The sequence below is a fragment of the Glycine soja genome, chromosome 20, assembly GCF_004193775.1.
Source record: "Glycine soja cultivar W05 chromosome 20, ASM419377v2, whole genome shotgun sequence".
NCBI lineage: Eukaryota > Viridiplantae > Streptophyta > Magnoliopsida > Fabales > Fabaceae > Glycine > Glycine soja.
The window spans coordinates 205,298-224,484 of record NC_041021.1 but is presented as its reverse complement, the minus strand read 5'-3'; the positions used below and the strand labels follow the sequence as shown (position 1 = coordinate 224,484).

The window sequence follows — 19,187 nt, the reverse complement described above, 5'->3', positions numbered from 1 at the left end:
TGGGCGAAAGAAAATATGACCAGAGAGAAAATCATAGTCCATAGGGGATCATGCATGTGCTTTCTGAAGTTAGTACTCATTGTTTCTATGTTGTTCCGCGATGGCAGCATGACGTGTGGATGTGTGATTATATTTACTGGATTCATCTTAATTGTCTGAAGAAACTCACCCTTTATTTTTGAGAAAATGATGTTGACACTTGTTTTTTTATAAGGAAATTTATTTAAAACAAACACTTTAGCATAAGATATACTAAAATGTTACGAACTACATTTTAATCCCGACCAGAAAGAAAGGCCTCAAAACGTGTACAGGGTTTAAACAATTATATTAAAAAATTAAATTGGGGCATTAAAATCAAATATCTGAATATTAACGAAAGGAGAATGACAAAGAAAGATTAATTGAGTTAAACTTAAATGGAACCTTCAAATAAATATAATTAATGTCTCCTTGCTCCCCTGTGTATAGTAGCAATTTTTACTTTGCATGCATTATTGAAATAAGGGTATTTTTAACTACTGTCTTAGGATACCGATTAAAAAAATAAAATTGAGAAATTTTCATTTATATATGTAAGCAATAGGTATAGCTTAACTTTTCATTAAAATAATTCTTTGATATTCATGACGAATCATTAATTATTATTTTTTACAATAATATAGTTAAATCAAAGTTATTTAACTTGACTACGTACTGAGAATTTAATTTTAAAAATGTTAAGTTAATTGTCTGTTTCAGTTGATGATATAGGCATATAGTACGTACGTCATAGTTAACTTACACATTAGCTATATATCTCATCAAAATGTTTGCTGTCACCACACATTTAACAAAAAAAAACAAATGTAAAGAAAAGGTTGAAAATTGAAGTTCTTCAATTAACATAAAAAGGCCAAAAAAGGTTAAAATAATATTTAGATAAATACATAGTGCTGCAATAATAATGCTTCTCTAACATCTAAATCAGTGGCAAATACAGAGAGGTAACTAATAACAAAATGACAAACAAGGCACGGCAAATATTAACCATAGAAAGAGTGATGCAGATCAGAGTTAAATATGAACATACAATAACATTGTGAAAATTATTTTCACTTTCAAACGCAGTTACTTACTTGTACTCATAAGCACATGTGCCAATGAATGCTGCACACAGCAACTGTGATTCTTTGTCTTTTCTAATTTAGTCTCTACCTATTTATGGGAACCTTAATATTCTCATCTTTTGCCTTTTGTGGCAAAGTTCTGATTTCACTTTAGAATAGTGGTATGGTTTGCAACAACTCCTACGGCATGTCAACACTCATGTGAAATGACATTAGAGGCCTTGCATGTTGGAGAATATTACTGAAATGCCATTCATGCGATCGATGCCCATGTTTTCAAAACCAAAAAAAAAAAAAAAAAACACTCTTCATCTTTGGCTTGAACTTGAACCTTATGCATGCGCATTGGTCTCAGCTACGCGTTTAATTATTATCAAAAACACAAAATGACATTACTACCCCTTCTCCCTCTCTACATTTTTCATGCCAAATACAAAAAGGCATTGTGGTAGTTTCGGACATTCATTGTTGGCTCTCAGAAATTGCTTTCATATTTCTTGGTATATATTAATAGAACTAACTAGTATGATGATATATATTTCTCAAGCTCTAGGTCTAATTAATTCAACAAAGAAAGAAAGTTTTCCGAGGTATCAAAAGTTGTTGAAGATTCAACACTTTCTTCCACCACCCTTTATCTCTCTCGATCACTCTCACCTTCTTATGAACATTTTTTCTTTGATGTAGGGTTTGTGTATGTGAGAACTGAGATGGGACGTGGAAAGATTGAGATAAAGAGGATCGAGAACACCACCACAAGGCAAGTGACCTTCTCCAAAAGAAGAGGTGGCCTCTTGAAGAAGACAAAGGAGCTTTCTGTGCTTTGTGATGCTAAGATTGGGATTATCATCTTCTCCAGCACCGGGAAGATGAGGGAATGGTGCACCGAACCCTTTAGGTAATTAGTGCCTACTACACCTTTATTTCATTTTTTCTCTCTCTCAGATCCCTTACTTTAATTTGTTTCAATTTCTCAAGTAAAATATATATGCATTCTGCCAAAAGGGCTAGCTTGCTTTCTTATCTGTGTTAGGTTTTTAGCATTTTTCTTGATTAATTTCTCTCCTCAAATGTATACCAATTTTGTGGTGTGGTGTGTGTTAAGGGTTTCTTTCTTGCTTCTTAGGTTTTCTGTGTGTGTGTATGTTATGTGAGGGGAGATTTTAGGTCATTATCATCTTTATTTCATTCTCAAACTTTAAGGTTGACCCACTTGAGTGCCTTGGACTTGGAGGGCAGTTTCATGTTCAGTTTTTCTGACATAGTGATTATAGATCTGACCAGTTCAAGTCCATAATGTTTAATTTCTTTTCAGGTATGGCATGTGGTGGGTTATACATTTCGTTTTCAACCACAATATATTTGTGATCTTGTGCTTTAAACTCTCTTCAAGGATCTAAGTACTCTTCATGTTTACGAAATCAAAGTCATCGATCTCTTTTTACCTGCATCGATTCTGTATTAATTATTAACCTACAATTAACTAGTACTTTTACATTCACATAATAATTAAAAATGTCAGACCAAAAGTTAGGGGTATTTTTAATGTTGTGTTTATATACTGATGATGAACACGATTTTATTTTCCCGAAAAATATGAAGTAATTTACAGATATAATAATTAATAAGTTTACATTGTGGAATTTATTAATGTATGAAATTAAATAATTAAGATGAAAACTTTGTTATCAGGATGGAGCAGATCATAGAGCAGTACCAGATATCAAAAGGAACTCCCATAGCGGAACGTGGACATGATCATCCCCGAGTATGAGGCTTACGTGCAAAATTCGATCTCGTTAATATTTTGATAAATTAATTGAGTCTAGCTAGCTAACATGGATGAGTTAAGTTATATGTATACACGAATTTTAGTTCCTAATTAATTGATGTTCCTTGCTCAATTAAATATGTTACAGGAAGAATTTTTCCATAATATGGCAATGCTGAGGCAGCAAACTATCCGTCTTGAATTGGAAATTCAACGCTATCTTGGAGAGGACATGAGGGGTTTACAATATGAAGATTTGACTAAACTTGAACAAGAATTGGAGAACTCTGTGGCAAGGATTCGAAACCGTCAAGTACATGCTCTAATTAATCGATATTATTTTCCTAATTTCCTATGCTATACAAGATTGGTTTTCTTCAACTTTCTTGTTTATATCATTTTCAACACTTCAGTGTAGTATTATGTGTAAAAATGTAAGTAACCAAACCATACATTTTATCAAAATGTTTAATGAAAATTAACAGTATATACGTGATGAATGTCAAATAAGCAAATTAATTATTTCATTAAAATATCAAATTGGTTGTTGTTTTGCTCATAGCTAGCCTTCCAGGTATTAGCAATTAATTATATATTGTCAACAAATATAGTTCGATTCACTATATGTGTTCCCCTGTTACAAATCCAATGCATGTACCATGTTTATTAAACTCAATTCACGGATTTAACTAATATGCTAATATCTATAAACTATTTTGGGTAAATGGACCGAAATCTGCTATTCTCATTTTTCTATCGAGTTTCTCTTTTTTCTCCAATCAAAAGAAAACATGTGATTAAAAGAATAACATTTCTCTCTCTTTTATTTATCAGAATAACATTTTTTTTCTCTTATTTGTTACTTTTTTTTAACTTCTTGAAGTGTTATTTGAATTAGAGGAACAGAAAAGGAGCACAGGGAATTTGAGTTCAATATAAATACCTCCTTTAGTGTTCCCATCATTTTTAATTTTAAACACTATATTTTCCCCTAAAATAAAATTTAGTTAAAATGAAAAAAAAAATAATTTTAACGTTTCATATGTCATGTATAAGTTGATATTTTATTTTAAACAAAGAGTCAGAACATGTAATCCCTGTGGAGTGTCTCTCAATTATCACAATTAAGCATGTGGATTAACTAAAAAAAAAAAAGCATGTGGATTAGTGTCACGTTTTCTATGTGTAACTTCTTAGACATTGATTGGTCTTGTACTTCTTTCATGAGTACTTCTGGTACTCAATTTATTTTAATGAAGTTTCATTTTTATTTTTTATTTTTTGTATAAATTGAATTTCTATTAAGAAACAAGGTTTGTCTTACTGATTTTCTGCTTTACTTATGGAATGTTATGTTTTTCATCCCACCTTAACTTATTTTGTTACAAAATGCCCTGAAGTATGAGAGTTAAAACAATTGAAACATAAAGAATTGGTTTGTCAATTTTTTGTAATTTATCCAATTACTTTTTTCATGATTCCATCTTTATTATCTCTAATTGGTTGACATGACATGACTTTCCATGCAGAATGAGCTCTTGCAACAGCAAATGGAGAATCTACGAAGGAAGGTAATTAACTCTCTTTCACATACATATACACAGAAATTTCACCTATTAATTTCCAATAGACATAATTAAAACAACATCCATAATTATTCTATCTTAATTATAATTCAGGAAAGGATCTTGGAAGAGGAAAACAATCATTTTTCCAACTGGGTAAGATCAAATGGTTTGAATTTATTGGTACAATAAAATAATCATGCATATATATTCTAGTTTAATATATATTACATGACATATTTTCTGCTTGCTAATTAATGTAGGAACACCACCAAGCAGTGTTGGAGTTTCAGAAGGCTGCTGCTACAGTGGAAGCAAGCAAACCAATGTATGTGATGGATCACTTCTCATTCTTTGAAGAGCAACCTGCTGGGAGCATCCTTCAACTAGCTTCTCCTATGCTTCCACACTTTCATCCATATCTTCAGCTGGCACAGCCCAATATCCAAGACTCAGTCAGGGGCCAAAGCTATAACAATGGTATAAATTAATACTTTTGTTTTTAATCCACAAATGTTGTTTAGAATATTAGTTTTGTTAATAAAGTTTAGAGGGGATTGAACTGGCTGACCTTTTTCTTCTTCTCTTTTTTCTTAATCATCTAACTCACCTTATTTATATATATATATATATATATATATATATATATATATATAAATATATATATATATATATATATATAGATAGATAGAGATATGTGTGTGTATTAAGTGTCATGCTCTTTTTCTTTTAATCATATCACATCTCTTTATATGCATGCACATGCATATATACACATTAATTATCGATATTCTTCAATATGATATGTGTTGTTTGTGATGACTTGCAGAGCAATAGATGGAGTGTTCTTCAGAGAATGAAGTGGCTAATTAATTAATGTTATCAGCGTACAAGTAGACAGATTTCTGGCCTTTTTCCTGTGGAATATCATGGCTTGGAGTTGACGATTATAACTTGCTAGCTTTTCGTTTTCTGTTTTCGATCTAGTTTATCTGTACATCATATTTCTGTTGGTTGGACAACGAAGGGTATGTTCTTAATTATGTATATGATGCAAAGAGAGACTAGAGTATTATGTCTCTACTAGATACCTATTCACTATGCTAAATGCTAATCTTAGTGATTTCCATATATATATATATACACACATCCGAGAACTTTTATACATGCTTATGTACATAGAGAGAGGTTGGTAGCGTTAGCTAGCTACTGGGTTTGTTTTAGAAGCGTGTATATAAAAACATAATTCATAATTTAAGAGGATGACGACTTGTATATATTATCAAATACTTAATAAAGTACGTAATACAAATTCATTAGCAAAACAATTAAATTTGCTTTTTCTCTTGGTAAAAATACTGCTTTTAGGTAAGCACTCGATCACCCTAAATAAGAAAATGAACGATTTAAAAGTGACACGTGATTTATAATGTGTTTTAATTTCATGTATAAAACAATCATTTCACATAACATCTTATAGTCATACGTGACAAAGTGCAAAATGTTTGAAAGCGAAAAGGAATATATAGAAGCTCTTTTTTAAGAAATATAAAGAAGTATGTGAAAAAGGTAATAATATAAATAATTGAATAATCTAATTGATACAAGTTGTCTTTGCTCCCCTTATGTATTAAATTACAAATTCAATTTCTTCAGCAAACTAAACTGGATCGTGTAGGCTCGGAAATAAATGAAATACTTGTTTTAAGGACAATTGTATCAAAACTTAACACTACAATTCCTTGCATGGAAGAGGAGAGTGTACACTTTATTTTATCATATTACAGGTTTAAAGTATTTACTAAATTTATCGATTGATTGACTATCCTGGTAATAAGATTTACATTTGACTGCACGCCTCCAGTTACGTGCGAATTTTCTCTTAAAGAAGGAAGTCAACTTTTAATGTCATGAGTTGTGTAGCATTGGGATTCATCGAATGAAGATGATAACGGTTGCTACTAGTATAGATTCTAATGTTCAAATAAGATCATTTCACTGAATAATGTTATGTAATTATTATATATATGGAACATCTCATCTAACTTGTATTTTAGGCAAACCAATTGGATGGATCACTAATAAAATTTCTTTATTTAATTATAGGTGAAAACTTACACAGGACCATAAAGCACTCCAAAAGTTTTGAAACTTCAACCTTTACCCTTACGTTTTATTTTATTGTTGAAAATTGAAATGTAATCACAACCCCTTCAAAAATTTGATTTGGGCTCCCGAACCCCTCTGCATCCTTACTCTACCGTGGTAAATGATGTCATCCTAACATCTATTTAGCTTTTTGAAAACTAAATGTAGAACATAATTAATTTGTCTTAGCGAGCTGGGTGTCAGAAGAGACAGATGACTCGCTGGGTGAGTTAATGGCGCGCTGAGCGCATGAATGTTTTGCAGATTCGCTTCCAGATTCTCTCAACCCGCTAAGCGAGCTGAGTGCCTTGCTTAGCGAGACACCAGCTGCTTCAACCTTCTTATTCTTCATCTTTTCACCTGAAACTGAAGTTGAACCACATTAATTCACAATATAGGGAATATCTACTGAGCAAAAAATAAATTAAACATAAAAATATGTACAAACCTACAAAAAGAATCATAAATTGGGGAAAAGACAAAATTTATAAAGTTTTTCATTACAAAAGTTAGTCGTAAATGACGACTAATAGTGCACCTCCGTATAGTGCTGGGTTGGCATTGTTGAGGTGTTTGTGCGAGTTGAATGTCCCCCTACCCATAAAAGAGAATGACATCCATGGGAGCTTCTTCTTTGTCATTTGGGTCCCTATGCATTCACTGTTGGTGCAACAATTTGACAATTCAACTAACATCTCAAATCAAGAAAAATCCAAATAAGATATTTTGGTATGTGATGTCATATCTAGGGATAGAGTGGTTTCTTTAGTTTGTTCATGCATCTTTGTTCTTAATGTAAATCATTTAGTAATGAATCACCCAGGGATTGAGAGCGATATTAAGTTATTTAAGTTCTTTCACTCGAGGAACATTGGTTAGAATAGACTAGTAGATGCGGGTAATAATTATATTAATGTTAAAAAGAGAAAAATTCTATTAAGATTACATCAAGAGAAGTTCTGGCAAGCGTAGCCCCCAATATGTTCTTTAACTCATCACAACACCATCTCACAAATTGGAGCATTTGCTTTCTTACCCTTCATGTTCCTTTCTTTGTAGTTAATTCCTTTAGTTTATACTTATAATTAATCAATGAATAAGATTCAATTTGAGTCACTAATTGCTTAATTGTTAGATATACATATAACTCTGAGTACAATCATAGTCCCTGTGAAATTCAATACCCAGTCTTATTAATTATTTTATACTACTTGTGCAACTTGGTACACTTGTGAAGGAGATAACAATGACAAAGAAGTGCTAGAATTGAAGAAGATGTTTGCAAAAGAAGAGTGATCGGTATAAGGTATTTGATAAGGGACCAAAGGAAGTAGTAGAAAACGCATGCACAAAGATGGAATCAAAGGTGCAAGTAGGGGTTGACAGCATATCAGGCACAGAGGCAGCAAACACAGGGGTAAGCAGAAACAGTGGTGCAAACAGCAAGCCTCAAGGATTTTGTCTGAAGACTACGTCTGAAGGTGCAAAGCTGAGCTGGCAGTAAGGATATCAGTGATGATTTGCTGAAGATTGTTGTCTACTACTAGGAGACAGCCCTAACCAAATTCTGTTATTGAGAATATTCCTAAAGGATTAGGACAATTCTGTTAGCAGCTAACTCTATATATACGTATGTAAATAATCAGCAAATGAATAAGAGACATATACTTTCCTTCTTAAATCTCAGTCTTCTTCTTCCTTAAGCTTCTTCCCGGAGGTCATTGGTCCTTGAAATCAGCTCTTTAATTTCCTGCACGTATCAAAGAGGCTCAATCTCGGGGATATGCCAATGGTGTTGAAGAACTATAGAAAAAAATAACAAAGTAATAGATGAAGACAAACATTAAAAGAAAAAAGGGTAAAGGTCCTGGGATGCATTATGGTCTTCCTTTGGGGTTTGTGGTGTGTTTTCTCCATTGCATTTGCAATTAAGTAGATGATACAAACTGTTGTTGTTTTGTTGTTTTTAGATATGCACTGATTCAAATTGTGTTGTGATCAAATTTAAGGTTATGGGTTTGGTATTTAGTTACTGTATGCACAAGTTTGTATTAACACATTTAGTAATGATATTTTTTTGGATCAGGTCCCTATTAAATTGAAAAATTTTGTATTAGGTCCCTCTGAAACCTTTATTTTTATTTGTTTTAATTTAATTAAAATATGATGTCATACCAGATAACACGTTAACTTAACATGTTACATTTAATTTGACTTGGTATCATAGGTAGCTTGCTGACATGTAGAGTTAACGGTTACATATGCAACTAACAGATTCTTTCTTTCTAATGGTAGGACCTCACACAAAGCTTTTCAAATATTAGGGACTTATCGCAAAGGAAAAATTTATTAGATATTAAATGTAAAATTCGAATATATATCAAGGATCAAAAACACATTTAAGTCAATTTAATTTGTTTCTTTCAATTATACTATAAATTAAACGTCAAATATAAGAAAAATAATTGAACTTAAAGAGCCAAAATGTGTGCCTGAAGTACACACAAGCAAAAAGAACTAAGCTAAGGAAAAGAGAAGGCTTAATTTGTTGAAAATCCCAACATGTAGTTTACAACAAAACTAAACTATTGACCTCCCAAAATCCATTTTGCTTTTTCTTCATATTGTATGCGATGGTGCTGATACCCATCTCAATTTTTCTGCTACACAAGCCATTGAGTAAATTTGGCTGCATGCCTCTTTGAGAAGTTGGAGGAAAATCAAAAGGAAAATGCCTCCAAAAGCTGCAACTCTCAACATCACTCTTTCTGGTGGTGAGTTTAGTGTGAGGTAAACACAATCCACAGTTATTAAGATCCAGCTAAACCTTTCCATCAAGGCTTTGATGAACAGAAATTTCCCTGCATAGTTTTCTCCTGAGATTTTGCACACAATCCTCAAACACAAAACCCCCACAACAAAAAATGTGGTCATTGACCAACCCCTATACCTCACTAGTTTCCCTCCCACAAACAAGGCCTCTTTCCTGCACACACAAGATGCACACTCACCTGAAAATGTTGAGGACATGAGTGCATCAAAACCTGTGTAGTAAGGCAGCACAACGGAATCCAGATACAAGCTTGCATGCAAAATGCCAGACACTGTTGATGCCACAAAAAAAGTGTACTTGAAGTCCTTATCAGCTGCATTGTCAAAGGACAATGCAGAAATGAGAACCATTAGAAGAATTGCAGGACCAATGCAATTGAGTGGGAATATTGTGTTGATTTGAGGACCCTTTGCAAAGGCTAATATTATTAGAGGGAGGGATATAGGACCTGAGGGCAGAAGGAATCTTTTTGATTGACACAAAAAGATTCTGCCTCTTCCTGAACTCATGTCCATTACCAATATGGCAAGAGTCACAAAGTAAGAAGCTGCTGTGAAGAGAAGGACCAAGATATCAACAACAAGAGGGTAGTTTGAAGGGTACGTTTTATCACAGAAATAATGGTAAGGGCAATTGACTGTATCCAAGGTTTCCTCCACTTGCCAACTGATGCATTTGAAGAATGTGGCATGGATTTCATCATCTAGGTCCCAGCCAGGTTGGATTGTTGGGTATGCTGGGAGCCAGAGCAACATATTCATTATGTGGTTTCTGTTGGTAAATTAAAGTTTGATATCTTATAAATAAGAACCATGTGGATAATTTTTTGTTGTTGTTGTTGTTGGTTGGGGTATTCAACTCCAAGTTGAACTGGATGAAGAAAGACCAACTAATCAAATTCTATTTTCCAATATAGATAATAAAATTTGGTAGCATTAAAAACAATATTGTGGCTTCATTTGTTTAATTGTTCACTTTCTGTTTGCAATTTCCTTGGCCAATTGCCTTTCAGAGAGGAATTCAGTTCCTATCTGAAGCATACTAAGTAGTTGAATTATGTAAGCAAAATTTTGTAAGGGTGGTGTTGTTGAATTTTTAAGTGAAGAAATGAAGTGTTAAGATTAAGGCAACGTGACTCCAAAGGGAAAGGGATTTTGTTTGGTGAGTGATGACCATTTATTGATTGGTATGATGTGCTGCCAAACTGGTGTGGTATCAGCTATGTACAAACAAAAATTGGTATACCAACAGTACCTCATATGGAGCATGACAGAATTTGCATATGATAATTATGTTTTGCTTTTTTAATTATTAGTTGTATGAGACAAATTATTAGAGACCACTCAACTACACAAGCAGTTATTGAAAATTTGAAATTCAGTATTTTTACTCATCTTTAGAGAAATTAATATTATCACCCAATTGGTTATCAAGATCCAGAAGATCATTGGGAGAAGAATCCCATGTCAATTAATGCATTCACCTTCTTCATCAAGACAAGGTTAGGTTGTCTTTTTCTTTGCAACAAAAGTTAAAACTAAAATAGCACTACCAAAAGAAGAATTATATATACAGCAAATTGAATCTAAATCCATATTATTCTAAGAGTAGTTATATTATTATTATTATTTACACTAAACCTTTTATTCATAAATGTAAGTGGCTTTATGTTCTAGTGACCTAATAAAATCTTTTCTCAAACTTTGATACGTAGTATGTCATATCTACTGTGCGTAAATTATTTATAAAGTATTCTATAACTGACACTACTTTTATTGTCTAGTAATGTGATATCATTTTTTTAGGGAATAGGTGATATCATTTTTATGCACCGAAAAAATAATGTTATTTTTTTATGTAAAGTTGATTCCAGCTAAGTTATTTCCATGCATAATACCTCACGCTAACACTTAAGCAAGACGATATGTTGGAATTGGGTAGGTGGCGATCATGCATTTCTATTAATCAGTTGGAAAATAAACTTATAATTTTTTTATATATAATATATATAATAAAATCATACCATCACAATTAATATAATTTGAGAGTCATATTTAGACAATATTTCAAGACAACTAATTCTTAGTTTATTTTACTAATTGAAAAACTCATTCGATTGTTTGGTAAACAAGTTTTTTTAAGTAGTAGTTTCTAACGTTTTTTGAAATTTTACTTGAAGTATTACTTTTTAAAACGTTAATTTCTAACTTTTAATTTTTTATATTTTTTTCCTTTTTATATGATAACTATTAATTATAAGTATATTTGGGGTTAAATTATATATAAGTTTATAAATTTTTTTCTTATAATTTTTTCTTTTTGAGCAAATAATTATTAAATTAATATCATTTAAGTTTTGTGTAGAGAATATTAAAAGTGATGAATTTATGATGCTTAGTGAGTAAAATAAAGCCCAAGAAAGTAATGATAATTAAGGAAATAAAACTAATTAAGAAAATGAGACTAATTAAGACAAACAGGACTAATTAAGGAAAAAATGACTAATTAAGAAAAGAATGATTAATTAAGAAAAATAAACTAATCAAGGAAAACAGACTAATTAAGGGAAGGATGACTAATTAAGGAAAGCAAACTAATTCAGATATTCGTTAATTTGCACCTATAAAAGAAGAAGAGAGAAGAAGGAAAATACACATGGAAATTTCAAGAGAATACAATTACTTACCGAAGGGAAAGACTAGAAGAAGAAGAAGCAAGCATTGGCAGTCATTCCTTCCCTCCATACCCTTTTTCATTTTTCCTCCTTTACTAAATATTTCTCTCTTGCAATTGTAGAGCCTCAATGACAATCAAAGGCTAAACTTCCTTTGTTGGAAACTTGGCAGCCAACTACCCTTGATGTAATTTCTCTTCCTATCTATTTATGAATATTACATTTGCATTATCTTTTCATGTGTTTAATATTATTGCTTGTGGCTTGATAAAGAAAGGATATCTAAATAAAGTCATCACTAGGATAAGTTGATATTTATTTAGCCTGTTATACATCTCTGTTCTTAATGCAATTTACTATTTTATCTTTGCAAGGAGATTTGGAAGAAAAAAAAATAGATAAATTAAGTTTTTTCATGCGGAGGACCAAAGTTAGAGTATACTAGTAGATGCAGATGTAAATTGGAATAATTATAAATAGAGAAAAATGATTAACATTACATCAAAGAGTAGATCTGGTAGGCTAAGTCTCCCATATTCTGAATTTCCTTCTATAATAATATTGGATTTTCTCATCTTTTATGTTTTTAATTAATTAATTTAAATTCTTGTTTAATTTCTCCTCTTGTTTGATTTAATTTTTTGGAAATTTAAATTATTGTTTTTCTCATATCTTTTTCAAAACAATTCTCTTTAACTTCTTTTATTAATAAAATATTCATTGACCTAAGTACAAACAAATGAATTTGACACTCGGACTTCCGTTTCAACTTTACTACTTTAAACGCATTGGTTTACTTATCAATTTATCATAATTATCTTTAATATACTTATCAAATTTCATGTTTATCCTTTTAAAATAAATCATGATTTTATTGTGTTTTTAACTTTTCAATTAATTTTGTTGAAACATACCTTTAAACTTGAGTATCCCTGCTTAACACGGATCATTTGAAATTCAACTGGAATTTATATAAAAATAAAAAATAAAAATATTTTTAAAACTGCAAATGATGATTTTCATATTAGAATTTTTTGAAGTAACGGATGTCAGATGACACAATTTCATTCCAGTGGAAAAAAAAGGAATAAAAATGAATTAAAACGAATAAACATAACATTAATACGTTTTTAAATAATAATATGCTTTTACTTATCTAAATTCAAACAGAACATGTTAACTTGCATTACATCCATCGTAATACAACAAATTGTTTTGCAGGGAAAAACGTTTTAAATTGATTGAAGATGTTTTATAACAGGTTCTTATATTGATAAGTTGAGCCCATTTAATTGATTCAGCCAACTTTGACAAACGGCATGTTGAAGTCAACTGTTTGGAACACTCTGCATTTTTTGCTGGTACACCCACAGTTTTTCAAAAATATCAATTTTTTTTTTATAAATATACGGTGAAATTTGGTGATTTTTATCCATATTAAAAAAATTCAAAATATACGAATTGATAATTTGTATGAATCATACGGATTGTTAATCCGTATATTTTGATTTTTTTTAATTATAATTTTTTTATACATTATTTTATTTACAAAATTTGATAATTAAACAAATTGATATTTAATTGGATGTTATATTTAGATATTTATTACAAAAATTAATAGTTAAATAAATTTGATATTTAATTGAATGATGTATTTAGATGTTTATTACAATGATTGAAAATTAAACAAATATGATATTTAATTTAATGATATATTTAGAAGTTTATTAAAATAATTGATAATTAAATAAATTTGATATTTTTTTACATATGTAAATTTTTATTAAATATATGATTTTTATTTATAATTTATATATGTAAACAAATTAATTATTAGATAAAAATTAATTATCATAAAATTTATTATATAAATTTACATGTGTATTAAATATATATTAAAAATTTTAATATTATATATAACGATATTAATTATTTTATAATATAATTTATCTATTAATTCAATTGTTAGAACTAAAAAAGTTAATAATAAAAAAGTTACAAATTCAATTTCTTTTTGAACTATTAATTTTAAATTAATTCTAAAATTATATTTTAAAAAAAATCCTATGAACCTCTATTTACGAGAGTCCCCATCAAAGGTCCACTTGATTATGAGAGTTGCTGTTCCCATTCCCAATGTTGCTCCCCCTATCCCTGGAAATGACCTTCCTACCCCCAGCCCTTTCCCTACCCACTCCGTTCCCCTTACAACCCCCCCTTCTCCCCAAACCTCCCCTCTCTTCCAACTTCTAAATTAGCTTCTTTTCTGTTATGAATGAAGTATATTATTTTACCTCTTTTATTTATCTTTCATCTTTTCATATAAAACAAAAAATATATATGCATAAAGTGAGGGGAAGCATATTATTCACTGATTATATTTCTTAAACGTCTTCAAATTTAAATTTGTTCTTAAAAGGGAAGAATGTTGAAGTAGAACCCTTTCTTGAGTTAAAATATATATATTTTAATGACAATGCAACAAACTTTCAAGAACCAAATTTGCTACTAATGATTTGTCTTGAATACTTTTAAAAGAAATGCAGGACTTAATTAAGAAGTATGGAAAAAGGGTATGATGCATTGGCCTACGGTGAAAGAATCTCAAATCTGAAGATTGTCCAACCTCATAAGCAAGAAATCAGAAAGAAATCAGAAGCAGAAGAGCAATCATGAATTTTATCTCAAATCTAAACCCTTTATTGATAAATGTATCAAGTTTCAGGATAGAGATCTTAAAGTCTCATTTTCTAGTATACAAGCAGTTTCAAACAAAAGTTTTCCACGTAATCTTCTGCAAAACATGGTCAAGTTACTGAATCATACAATGGTTTCAGGTGGTTCCAGATAATTGGTATTCAGCCAATGAACCAGGCATGCATAACTGCTGAATTCGTGCCTGCAAATGAGAAATTGAAAAGCATAACCAAGAACAAAGGGAACTGAAGTGAGTGGGCACGCAAATAGGAACTCATGTAGCTTTATTTGAACTACATTCAGTACCTAGAAGTTTATTACTCGAAATTTTTAAATTTTAGAATGTAAAAAATTAAAAGTTTAACCTTATTTTTATCATAAATAATACCAGAATAAGATTAAAAAGTAAACTGAAATAAATAATGCAAATTTAATTTTGTTTTAGCATAACGAATCGCTAAGAATGCAAAATGTGATTTTTGGATGCATGAACTGAATTCGGAAGTGACTCTTTAGTGAGAAGTTTAGGGGTATCTAGTACATAAATTATAATAAAACAATTTATTGGATCCAACGCCCCTTGGCAATAATTAATAAACATCTAACTGAAGTGCTGACCTAGCCACACTCACACCTCAAATTAAATTAGATATAATGTCATTTCTTTATTTCTAGCAAGGCAAGTTAAAATTTAATGTTGCACAGTTGCACCAGTTAACCTACCACTTTGGTCCCATTGTCCCACAAATCTATAAAACAGAAACGACAATTCTATTATTCTAGCAAAAACAATCGCACACACAGAATGAAGACAACAGAAAAACACAGAACTCCAAACTCAATTTCTTTCATGTTTCCCTGCAAGTAAAACTAGCATATTCTATCATCACGTCTTTTAAGAAACATGTTAAATTTATATTGATAACAATCCTTTCTAGGAAGGACAATCTTTTTTAATTCTGGCTGAATTAAAAAGGACAATAATTAATTTAAAATCAGTGAACGCACAGAACATAACATTCTGATAGAACCTAGTTTGCGCAGTTAAAATGGCTCTTTGAACTCATTATAACCAGAAAATGAAGGGGAAAAAACTTATAATAAGTTCAGGGTAATATAAACTCAACCATATTGCAAATCATTTATAAAAAAAAAAATATTCTAAGCATCGGGAAAAAAAAATATACACGATGGCTAATAGAACCTAAAGTTGATAATACAGTAAGCTAGTTTTGAACAACACGTTATCATCAGTCTAATTAATTTTTTTCTCTGCGTTGTCTAATTAATGTTAATGCTACATTAAATATTTTCTTAAAAAATAATTATTGCTTATTAAATTTTTTGAATTTTTTTAAAGACAATTATTTGAATTTATACAAAACATTAATACTAACTTTTGTAAAAAAAATGTTGGGATGTGCCAGTAATCTTGGAACATATTTTAGTTACAAAAGATTCTTGATCTATGAAAGAAAAATTTTTTATCTTAGCATATAACTAATGATGCATAATTAGTGTAACACACACGTTGTTTTTTTCACACAATTTAATTAGAAAAGTTTTATCATATGTCTCCCTGCTGGACCTAGATATGCATGAATCCATGTAGATGACGTTCATTTGCCTAACCAAGGAAAATAAGAGTATTGAACTGTAGGTAACAAAAAAAATATTAAACTAGAAGTTATTTAAAAAGAAAACTTGTTTATTGAACTGTTAAATAAACTTATTCAGGTAATAAAAAGAAACTAAAAATTATTTGTAATAACTTGTCGAGTATAACCAAACTAATTAAAGAGATGCCTGGTGTTCTTATGACTTCAAAATAAACATTTTTTTTAAATGTTTGGTGTTACATTTTTTTTAATTTTGAATCACTGCCTTGCGCACAAATTAATCTTTGGTTATATTTTCATGTTTAATTAGCACAAATTCTACTTAAGATAGTTTTGGTGAGAAAGTTAATTATGATCATATGCCAATATCTTGTTGCATTCATTTGTTGTTTTATATTTTCTTAGATAATATAATAAAACATCGGAAAAGATTATTGTTTTAGTTCAAGGTTTCTCTGGTTTCTTAGATTTTTATTTTGAAAGTTTAATCCAATTTATAAATCAAGAAAAATCCAATTTTGTGTTTCCAGAAACACATTGTTTCAATACTTCTTATTTTCATTTTTTTATGTCATATCAAGTTATCCATAATTATCTAATTGAGATTCAAAAACTTTTCTTCATAACTTTAAGGCATTACATGCAATTGCTTAAGCAAAATGTTGAATGCATTGAATTAATAGAAGATATTGTCAAACAATTGCATGCCTTAAGCTAAACTATTTTTTATTGGATTTGAAACAACTTAACCACTATATTGCTTCAAAACTGAAGAGTACTCAAATATTATACACAAAAAGTTTAATGTCATTCTTCTAACATTAAATTTGTTGCACTGCAATAGCAATAGATGAGTATTGTTTTGTTTTAAGGTGATATATGTAGTTAAGTTGCTTCAAATCTAACCAAAAATTACTTCTCAGATGAAAGCTTAAGGCATGCAAAAGTTTGACAATTTGTTTTATGAACCCCCTGCATTCAACATCTTGCTCATGCAATAAAACACACCTTAAAGCCATATAGAAAAATGCTTGAATCCCAATTGGATAATCGTAAACAGGTTGATATTTTAAATACTGAACTGAATGTGTTTGCATTAATGGAAGCACAAAACTAGATTATTGTTGATTTATAAATAAGATTGAACTCTTCACAATTTTATTTAGGTAAGAAATTGGTGAAACCTGGACCTAGAACAATAATCTTTTCATACAACGAGTGTCTCATATATTCTCTAAGTAATGTAAAACAATAAATGAATGCAACAACAAGTGGACATCTGATCATAACTAACGTTCTCTTTAAAACTATCCAAATAGCTTCTCAGATGGTAGCACCACGCTCCCTCAAAACCCTAGTGAATAATTCATATACAAATTCAATGGAGGCATCCATATCCTTCATATCCATTGGGTATTTGGTACGAATATTTTATGTGAAAACTAACATATTTAATAAAGTATATCAATTACTTTGTTGCATAACCATATATACACACATGCAAGGACAAGAATATAGATGTAAAAGGCAAAAGTTATAACGATGGCAAACAAATTACGTATACATCATTTGTGCATATCAAGAGAGGAAAAGAAAGTGATAAAGAAAGAATAAAAGAAAATGAAGAAGCTAAAGAAAGAAAATTATTAATTATGTGATTGATGGTTCATGATGTTAAAGGTTCTTACTGATTTAACAGTGTCGATGTAGGATTTCAAGGCTGATTCTGGAGACCAAATGAGCTTCATGGTGTTAAAGGTTCTTAATTTCTCTCTGCGTTTAGTAGTCTTCACTTTTAGTTTTTGGAAGAAGGATGCATATTCTTGGAAAACGCATTTAAATTACATAGATTCCTGATTATCTTTGATAGAAAGATTAATTATTGATTGTACGTAGAACACAAATACACACGGTTAGAGTATGCAACACGCACAATGTAAATTTTTCCTCACCTGGGATTATACACACGTAAATTTTCCCACCCTTACTAAATGTCCTTGAGAAGTTAAAAAATTACAATGTGTGTAGTGTATACCTGAGAAAGTTTACGTGATCTCCTCAATTCAACAGGCTCTTCTTCCTACGTGCGCATCTGACACTTCTAAGTCTCCCCATGGTCATGTATAAAAAGAAACAAATATAGCTTGAGAATACAATATATAAAGCTAAGAGAGTCCTATAATTTATTATGGAGTATATAAAAGCAGCATATATAATTTATTAATCTTCAAACTTAAGAACCTTATAAACAAAATAAATTACTCTCAAAACCAAGGTGTTATTCTCCTGATTCTTGATTCAACGGCTAGGACCCTCTGAAGCAGTTGATGCTACATGCTGTACCCCTCCTCTCTATGTTAGCATTAATTAGCAATATCCTCAAAAAGTCCTAGACTTGGTTAAGAAATTCATGATCATTAATAATAAAAGTTAGATTCAAGTCATTTACCTGATTTTTGATCTATGCGCTTAAGAACATGTGAAGCAGTTGAGATGCTGCACCACTCCTTCTCTCTGTGTAAGCAATATCCAAAGTTCAAAACCTTCCTACAAGAAACAAGAACATTGATTAAACCGTAGTAATGAAGTCGCGACACTACCGCCGTCTCCACCTCCTCTACTGCCATCACCCTTTTGGCGTCAACACCTCCATCTATCATCTGGGATTATACACACGTACATCTCACCTCAGACAAAAATTAATCAAGTTAAACAATAGAGCAAAAGAGAAAAACTCTAATACCATAAAAATTATTAATTAAAATGTATAC

General features: G+C 30.6%; 2 protein-coding genes across 2 annotated transcripts; one reads left to right on the top strand and one right to left on the bottom strand.

Moving 5' to 3' along the window:
* Positions 1–1,622: 1,622 nt before the first annotated feature.
* On the top strand, positions 1,623–5,599 carry LOC114401463 (protein TRANSPARENT TESTA 16-like). The gene is made up of 8 exons (XM_028363977.1): positions 1,623–1,699; positions 1,797–2,007; positions 2,802–2,877; positions 3,029–3,193; positions 4,410–4,451; positions 4,560–4,601; positions 4,709–4,925; positions 5,275–5,599. The coding sequence occupies exons 2-8, from the start codon at positions 1,820–1,822 to the stop codon at positions 5,280–5,282; spliced, it is 738 nt and encodes a 245-aa protein (XP_028219778.1). The 5' UTR covers positions 1,623–1,699; positions 1,797–1,819; the 3' UTR covers positions 5,283–5,599.
* Positions 5,600–7,690: 2,091 nt separating this feature from the next.
* LOC114402547 lies at positions 7,691–10,211 on the bottom strand. Its single transcript, XM_028365169.1, has 2 exons — positions 9,605–10,211; positions 7,691–8,343 (listed from the first exon to the last, which is right to left on the bottom strand). The coding sequence occupies exons 1-2, from the start codon at positions 10,185–10,187 to the stop codon at positions 8,336–8,338; spliced, it is 591 nt and encodes a 196-aa protein (XP_028220970.1). The 5' UTR covers positions 10,188–10,211; the 3' UTR covers positions 7,691–8,335.
* Between the last annotated feature and the right edge of the window lie 8,976 nt (positions 10,212–19,187).

Bases quoted from the DNA above. Each gene is read 5' to 3' on its own strand.
- LOC114401463 (XM_028363977.1), top strand. From the start codon at position 1,820: ATGGGACGTGGAAAGATTGAGATAAAGAGGATCGAGAACACCACCACA. The intron at 2,008-2,801 runs GTAATTAGTGCC...CTTTGTTATCAG, and splicing joins TGGTGCACCGAACCCTTTAG to GATGGAGCAGATCATAGAGC. The intron at 2,878-3,028 runs GTATGAGGCTTA...AATATGTTACAG, and splicing joins GTGGACATGATCATCCCCGA to GAAGAATTTTTCCATAATAT.
- LOC114402547 (XM_028365169.1), bottom strand. From the start codon at position 10,187: ATGAATATGTTGCTCTGGCTCCCAGCATACCCAACAATCCAACCTGGC.